An 8,936-nucleotide genomic window follows, 5' to 3' on the forward strand; every position below is an offset into this window, starting at 1 on the left:
GGCCTCGCTGGGCCCTCTACGAACCAATGTTACATGACATGGCAGTGCAGGACGCCATAACTAAGGTGATCCTTAACTACTTTAAAGAAAACCCACCGGATCACACCTCTACATGCCTTTCTTTGTTTAAAATGTCTCTTTTTTCTCCCTTAGGTATGCGGAGCTTCAGCGCGGCGAACTGGCTTGGGTAAGCCCTGCTGGTAAACGATGGCGCATTAAGAGCGCTATGATGCGGTAAGTAAGCGCTATGCGCAGCGCTGCGAAGTCTTGCCTTTGCTAACCTGCGTTTTCCTTCCTTGTAGGTCGCAGTGTTCTTCATCGCGAGTGGAATGCCCGGAGTGGTGCCAGCCAAGAAGCGACCAGCCAGGTAAGCCTTTTGAGCAGTTCATAATTTGTAAATGTCTCTACAGCTTTCTTTAATGTTGCCTCTATCTTCCTCTTTCAGGTCGTTCTGTCCGGGAGGCGTGCAGATTCGAGGAAGCTGTTCTCAGTAGCTGCGAGTGTTTAAAGATGAAGACTGCAGGTAAAATGCTGCTAATGATGTTCCTTTTGTGTCCTTGCAGGTTCTGCTTCTCTGAGGTTCGAGGGAATAGCTGGACACGGTGAGCGTTGCGTTGCAAGCTGCAAAGTAACACGAAGCATGTTCTGCAGTCAGGGTGTGGTTTATATAGCCCAGGTAAAGTAGTACCAAGGAAAGTAGTTACAGGCCTGCCACACCCAAAACACTAGACCGCATAGCTTGGTTCTTAGGAACCAAGCTATGTGGATACCTCCATGTTGGCTGACAATAAAATAAAGTAGTTCCCAAGCACATTGTTGTTCATGGTGTATGAGCCTGGCGCCATAGGCGCCAGGACTGGCCCCATGAGCGCTTTTGAAGAGGATGCCAGGCTCTAGAGGCCCGAGTCCTGACTCCGCCTGGCCAATGGGTTTGCCAGAGGGGGTTTTGGGCGAGGGTCGTGACACCACACCATATTGCACCCATTGTGGCTTGTAACAACACTATGTATAAATGTGCTGTTGAGAGCAGGGCCTCCCCACAACCACCTGAGTGATGTGCAATACTACAGGCGTATCTATAGCTGTGATATGCTGGAGATTTTGTGGGCAGGGCCTAAAATCTTAGATGTATGTCTATACATATGTCAATGTATGGGTGTGATGTGGCTTATTGCTCCAGTGCGTATAACTTTGTTCTTGGGTGCATGCACCCAAAACGGTACACGCTCCCCACAACCATCTAATAGTCTCTACACACTCTCCACAACCATTTGACCCATAATTAATACTACAGGTGTATCCATTTCTGTAATATGCTGCAGTGGTTGTGCCAGGGCCTAGAGTCTTGGAAGTATGGCCTACGGCCATGCACCCAGGACTCTAGGCCCTGCCCACACCTACCAGATACATAATGGAATCTATGGGTGTGATGTATGAATGTGATATCCTGCACTGCTTGTAGACAGGGTCTACACTCTTTGGTGTATGGCCTACAACCTGCAGCCATGCACTCAAAATTGTACGTCCTGCCTACAACCACCGTACTATGTAAAATCCATGTTGGTTTATAACTTTAGAGTTGACAACTTTGTTCTCAGGTGCACCGAAGACCGCAGATCCTCCCCACAACCATTTGAGTGATGTGCGTTAGTAGGGGTCTATCGATAGTTGTGGTATGCTTCAGTGGTTCTGGCCAGAGGCTAGACTCCTACCTGTATGTTCATAGATAATACAATGTATGGGTGTGCAGTGGCTTATACCTCCAGTGCTTATAACTTTGTTCTTGGGTGCATGGTCTTCGGCAATGCACCCTAAACTATACACGCTCCCCACAACCATCTAATCGATAATCAATACTACAGGTGTATCCATGGGTGTGACATGCTGCGGTGGTTGTGGCCAGGGCCTAGAGTCTTGGATGCAGGGCCTACAGTCTTGGAAGTATGGCCTTCGGCCTACGGCCATGCATCCAAGACTCTAGGCCCTGGCCACAACCACCGCAGCATGTCACACCCATTGCGGCGCACTAATCAACAGCACAACCATAGGAAAAAATAATGTAATAACCACATGTACTCAATTGCAATGTTCGCTGACATCACACCTGTCCATAGGAGAGTTTCATGGTGCAGTACGGACTAAAATACTACCCCTATTAAAACCTTCATTTTCTGTATGCACAAACATTCCGAACAAGGCGTGCATAGAGAATACATCATTAACACCTACCGCCTGAACAAATACAGTTTTTCACCCATCTCTTACTGTGTGAACCTCCCAAAGCACTATGACACAGCAAAATAAGTTTCGAAATAGCATGTTGCCGCTGGTCGCCGCTGCGCTATCGGCAGATCCAAGATGTCGGGCACATCCATACAATCTGACGCAGAACACGTCTCACTGCAGCCAATCGGCAAAGACTTCGCGTGTCCGCGGTCATGACGCCAGCCCCTTAACCAATCGGTATCTTGTCTGTGGAGCAAACAGGGAAGTGTGACCGTGGAGCGGACATAGATATCTCTAATTTTTTTAGACCTACTTTTTGGTCGTTTTATAGAAAACTACAGGACGGATTGGCACCAATTTTACAAAAGCACGCTTTCGGGACCAAGCTCCTGCTCCTGCCTGCTGGTGAAAATCAGTCCAGCGGTTTGGGCTGTAGCCGTGCACAAAATTTTTCCCCCATTCAGTCTATGGGATAAAAAGATGTTTTATGGCCCCCTGCCTTTAACTTTTCCCCCCTAGACGAATCCTCACCAAACTTTGCAAAAAAAAAAAATCAGAGTGGCCCATATACTTTTTTTTTGCAAAGTTTGGTGAGGATTCGTCCAGGGGGAGCGAAGTTATAAGCCGCCCAAAAAGTGCTCTTCCTATGGAAACAGCAACTTAACCATAACTACGTGTAATATATGCTATGGTTGGAAGGCTTGGGATGTTCTGCTTCAGCGGATGCCAACATCTCATTTCCCTACATGATTGATAGAGGTTGTAAACCACTCTGCCCCCCCCCCCCCCATCGTGTACTGCGAGCCTCCTGAACCACAACACTAAGGGCACGCCCCCAGGAGAAATCACATGGCTGCTTATGGGTGACAGGTAGCCCCGCATCGGAGCAATTTTTGGAGACCTGTGATCGCTCTTCCCGAGCCCAAACAGCACACCATTTCTTAATCACCATAAGTGAACTATCAATTTCCGATTGAAAACTATTTTTTAGTACTACAATTTACGAAACTGAAGCAACCTCTACATTTTTAAACAACAGCAACCTGGTGGTGATTACGCGGACACTTGTAGGAACATCGGGACCGGGTTATTACTCGCACCTCATGTGTGACCCATTTGTATTCAGCACTGCCTCGCACAGATGTTGAAGCTGTCTAGTCTATCGTGGACTCAGGCTGAATGTTGTGCTTAAGCGCGGGTTGCGCTACAGAGAGGCCTCTTCGCAGAGCCTGGTGGGTCCGGCTACCCAGCACCTCCAAAGGCGATCTGTCATTTAACACTAACCCGTCATAAAGAAAAATAAAGAATACAGCAAGAGCTAGGACTCTAGCCATGCCAAGCCGTGGCGGGAGCACTGGAAGGGGGGGGGGGGGCGAATCGATGGCGGGTGCTTTGGGAACAGTACCTTGTTGGCCAGACTTAACTCGCCCCCTGGCCTCTGCTGCACGCTGAGCAGGATCTCGTTGCCGTCGTCCAGGAATCGGTCCATCTCCCCGTGGGTGGCCAGCGCCGCCGCCTCAACCTCCTCGCCAGCAGAGAAGCCGAAGTAGTTGCGTGCAGTACTAAGGATAAAGCGCTTCCTGCAGTCATCTGTGCCTACCGGCATCATGTCTCCTCGGCCACACACAGAAAGGCCACAGGAACAGCTCACAACTCAAACCTGGCCCACTCTGCGTCCTGAGCCGCTGTCATGGCAACGCGAAGTCACTGCGTGATCCGCCGCCTGTGGCATGTTAGAACACTAGACCGCGCTTGGAAAAAAGGCATGACCGGAAGCGGCCATATCGGGTCTACCGGATGTCATCCACGTTTTAGGACTATGATGGCTTTGCCCACACTCAATGTGGCTAACTCCTGTTCGTGATTTCGCCCATAGGCGCTGTCTAGTGCTTGAAATGTCAGTTACTTCTATGGCGCTGCAATGAAGAACTAGCGGGCTAACAGCCTTTACCACTTAGAGACCGAAGAACGTGATTTGTGACGTGGCAATTGTAGCCCCCCTCCCCCGCCTTCACCCTGCCCATTGCCCATTCACCCCGAAACGCCATGCCGTTGGAGCAAGAGCTGCGACGTTACTGTATCTGTGCAGGCTTCACGAACTGCAGAAAAGTATGAGGCTCTGCATATTCCTTTCTGAGAAACCATCTAAGCAGCCTGCCCTTTTAAACCAAGCATTGGCAAAGCCAACAGTTTAGGCTTTTGTGTAGGTATGGGATAGGCATTTAGTTGGCATTGATATAATGATACTACCTGGCCATAAGATCCCAAGCTGGACAACGGAGTGATTATGTGGGCATATGATGGCATGCCTAGCAAAAGCCTATCTTAATTAATACCTCAAGACAAAACTGTTGCCTTTGTCCTTGCTTGTTTTAACAGGATGTCCGTGCAAGAAAAATATATAAGTCAAGTGGTAGAAGGCACACTTGATTAAGCATTGCTCTCAACCTTTTGTGTCACCAAAACGGGTGAAAGAAAATACCAGATTTCTTTGGTGCAGGTGAGAGTCCATGGAAGTGAATGGGGTCATAGGGGGCTTGGCTGGTGTTGAGGGTGACTGGCGCCCCCCGCGCGCTTCGCCGTAAGCCCCGGCCCCAAGAACTCAGACCTACACGTCCGTCTTGGTTCGGGCTTCCCGGTCGCTCTAACGCGGCCGGGAAACGCCCCGTTTATTTATACTGCACGCGACGGCGTGCAACGTCACGCCGCCGCGTGCGCGCCCATCATCGGGCAGCGCCACACTCCTCCTTTTTCGGGGAGAACCAACAACTATCATTGAACTATACACTGCAAACTATACAACACTGCAATTGAAACAAGTCATGAGAACAATGGGACAACGAAAACAAATCACACAACCCCTGTTCCATGAACACCCCTTTATTGGCATCCACCCGGGTCCCCTTAGCTAGACTTTCTCACCCTCTGGATCTTCAGCCAATTGTCCCAGCATGTAATCGGTGAGGCGAGCTGGTTTCCCTCGCCCAGTCCTCTGAGGGTACCTCCTGCTCGCCTCCGGCACAGGTGATCTGTCCGCCGACGGACCCCGAACTGGGGACTCCGGCATGCAGGGTGGGTCTCCCTCGTTCTCCAGGACTCCTCCCAGGTCCGGGTCAGTTCTAGCGTCTCTGATCTTTTTGAAGAAACTCACGTTGCGCGTCACTTCCGACCGTCCATCCGACGCAGTCACCATGGGGCCCCGGACGGCCACGACATCCAGTGGCTCAGGCTCGTACGGCAAAGAGAGTTTTCCATGCGGGTGTCGATTGCGAAGGAGAACCTCATCGCCCGGCTCCAGCTGTTGTGGGCGAAGCCCCCTCCGCACGTTTTCTTGCTCAGTTCTTGCTTGCCGGTCCATCTCAACTCGTTGGTCGTCAATCACCGCAGGTTCTCGCTCTCCGACCTACGGCAACAGCCCTCGCGGACACCTTCTGAACATTGCCTCTGCCGGGGCCACCCCCGTGGACGCATGTGGCGTGGTGCGGTATACCCTCAAGAATTGGTACAGGGCTCTCTGTAGGGACTGCCCCTGTCCTTGGGCAATTCTAAATGTCTTATTGAGGGTCCTCATCAGGCGTTCTGCCTCCCCATTCGCTCGAGGCCACAGAGGCATGATCTTCCGGTGCACCACCCCGCAGCTCACCATCAGTTCAGCAAATCGTTCACCCTGAAAGGGCGCACCATTGTCCGAACACAGTGTGTGAGGGAATCCGTGAGCCGCGAACAACTTCTCCACCGCCACTACCACGTGTTCAAACGCCACGGACTCCACGAACTCCACCTCAGGGTACCGGGAGTACTCGTCCACCAGGACCAGGAAGTGGGTGCCCATGGTGGTGGACCCAAAATCGGCATGAACCACCTCCCACGGATGGGTCCCCCTCTGCATCGCCTCGATGACCGGCTCCCGCTGTAAGGGCGAGGCTGCCTGACACCAGACACAAGCCACCACAAATTCGTCCACCTTGCGTTCCAGCTCGGGGAACCACACCTTCATCCGGAGGCGGGCCTTGGTCTTGGCGGCCCCTTGGTGGCCCCGGTGTGCCAGCGTGATCACCTCACCCACCTTTGACTGGGGAACTACAATCCGATCACCCCGAAGTAGCAGGCCCGACGCCGAGAAGGACAGTTCCTCACAAACCTTCCATAGTTGTTCTAGACCAGTCCGGGCCTCCTGAGTGCGTCCCGCCAGGGCCTCGAGCGCTGACTTCCAGGAGCCTTGCTGCATGGACTGCCTCAATACTTTGAAGCACTCATCCTGTGCCGCCGCAGCCTCTAGCTCCTGGAGAGGCATGGCATTCGGCGTGGCTGCCTCTACCACGACTTGGACATGCTCCTCAGCTTCTTGCTCACAGATGTCACGATCTCCTTCTCCAGGCGCTCCGGGGTGTCTGGATAGGTAGTCAGCTGCGTTGTTTACCCCTGGCTGGTAAACCAGGGTCACCCCATACTCCAAGAGAGCCAGCATCCACCTCTCAATGCGTGCCAGCGGTTTGGATGACGACCCCGCTAGGATGGGCAGCAGAGGTTTATGGTCAGTAACCACCGTCACCGGGCGTCCGAGTACATAGAGCCGGAAATGGCGACATCCCCACAGCACCGCCAGAGCCTTGCGCTCAATCTGCAAGTAGCGTTGTTCGGCGTCTGACAGCGCTTTGCTGGCATATGCGACTGGCCGGACGCCGCCATCACGGTCAATCTGTGTCAACACCGCACCCAGGCCGAATGGGCTAGCATCAACGATGATCTCCGATGGTAGGGCGGGATCAAAGAATGACATCGTGTCCTCGGCCGTGAGGGCGCCCCTAATGTCATCAAAAGCCGCCTGTTCCAGCGGACCCCAATTCCAGACAGTGTCCTTTCTTGTCAGGGCCCAGAGGGGCTCAGACCTGGATGCCAGGTTCTTGATGAACCGGCCACAGTACGTGACCATGCCCAAAAAACTTCGCACCTCTGACACAGATTCCGGTGGTTGGGCCTTCTGTATGTCCAGTACCTTTTTTGGGTCAGGAGACACCCCCCCCCGCCCTGAACACAAACCCGAAGAACTCCAGGGAGGGGTGCAGAAATTCGCACTTCTCCTTATGTAGTGTGAGTCCCAGCGACTGCAGCCTCTCGAATGTTTTCGCCAGACGCCTCAGGTGGTCCACCTCCATCCTTGCGAAGACCAGAATGTCGTCGCTTATGTTTAGGACGCCCTCGAGGTCGGCTAGGGCACCCCGAATGATGTTCTGGAATACTTCCGCGGCCGAGGACACCCCAAAACTCAACCTCTTGTAGTGATATAGTCCCCGGTGCGTGGTGAAGGTGGTAATGTACCTTGAGTCGAGGTGGAGGACGACCTGATGATATCCGGCCCTGAGGTCGAGCTTCGAGAAGAACCGAGCACCCTGCACCTCCGCAATGATGTCATGCAGCGTCGGTGTGAGGTGCCTCTCTCTCTTGATGGCCTTTTTGGGGATTCTCATGTCTATGCAGATCCTGACTGCGCCCGGTTGTTTGAGTTTCCTTGCCACCACTATGGGGGACACCCAGGGAGTCGGTCCCTCCACCTTCTCGATAATGTCTAGATCGACGAGGCTGTCCAGTTCTTTGTCTACCTGCTCACGGAGGTGGAAAGGTACCCTCCGATGTTTGAGGGCCACCGGCTGTACCGACTCATCAATGTGCAGCCGCACCGGCTCCCCGGCCATCTGCCCAATCCCCTTGAATAGGGCATGATGCTTCTCCAGCAAGTCATTAATGTCCTCCAGGTAGACGGAGTACGCGAAGTTTACGATGCCAAGAGCCTCCGCCGCTGCACAACTCAACAAAGTGTTCTTACTCACTGGTGTCACGTAGAAGCGGGCTGTGATGTGGGAGCCATCGTGTTCCACTTTTGCCACAAAGGCCCCGTCCAGAGGGATGGGCTCCACACCACCGAACGCGAAGATGCGGGCCTTAGGCGTGACCAGCCTGGGCGGCTGATCCATGGCGTTGTAATGTTCTCGGGCCATGACGTTCACCGATGCCCCTGTGTCCACGAGTACAGGGACCGGAGACTGGTTCACTTCGACCACGCACCTTGGTTGACGTCGATTCCTGCCTCTTAGAAGCTCCACACTTGAGACAAAGAATATGTTCTCTTCATCTTCTTCTGCTTCTTCCGCCTGAGCCTCCTCCTCGCCCTGGTCCACCTGGGCGACATTGGACGGCCGACCTTGGCGAGTGGAGACCGCTCGGCCCTGGCCCCTTGGCACCAGTACGGGCAAGGCCGCCCTACACACCCTTGAGAAGTGGTCTGGCAACCCGCACCGTCCACATGTCTTTCCAGCTGCAGGGCACTCCGCTGGGTGAGGCAGGTCATATCCGCATTTTTGGCAAATCTCGCCTGCCCTCCCAGCTCTGTCCTGTGTGCCGCCGCCATATCCCCTAGCACCTCTCCCCCCTCGCCACATCGCGCAGATTTCTTCAGTTTTAATGGGGCGCGACTCGGCCTCCATTCTTGCCGCTCTCGCCTCTGACACCTCGTGGCTCCTTCCTAGCTCAAGGATGCGCTGGAGTGTTATCCCCGGCTCCCTCAGCACTTGGCGCCTGAGCTTGCCTGATGAGCACGCCTGGATAAGCATGGTCCTGATCATGTCCTCTGCATCGCCCCAGGCGCAGGCAAGCGACAGACGCCTTAGGCGCCCATAGAACGTGTCCAAGGTCTCGTCATCTTTTTGTTTGGC

General features: G+C 53.5%; 1 protein-coding gene across 3 annotated transcripts in view; it reads right to left on the reverse strand.

The window, feature by feature from the left end:
* Positions 1 to 3,920, reverse strand: part of DYNC2H1 (dynein cytoplasmic 2 heavy chain 1) — a 3,314,293-nt gene extending 3,310,373 nt beyond the window's left edge. For all 3 annotated transcript variants that reach the window (XM_069639013.1, XM_069639012.1, XM_069639011.1), the window contains exon 1: positions 3,632 to 3,920. In XM_069639013.1, coding sequence (XP_069495114.1) covers positions 3,632 to 3,835 — 204 coding nt within the window. In that variant the 5' untranslated portion in view covers positions 3,836 to 3,920. The remainder of the gene's footprint in view (positions 1 to 3,631) is intronic.
* Positions 3,921 to 8,936: the final 5,016 nt, after the last annotated feature.

Source organism: Ambystoma mexicanum, chromosome 7q, assembly GCF_040938575.1.
Source record: "Ambystoma mexicanum isolate Mex_15411 chromosome 7q, UKY_AmexF1_1, whole genome shotgun sequence".
In the NCBI taxonomy this organism is placed as follows: Eukaryota; Metazoa; Chordata; class Amphibia; order Caudata; family Ambystomatidae; genus Ambystoma; species Ambystoma mexicanum.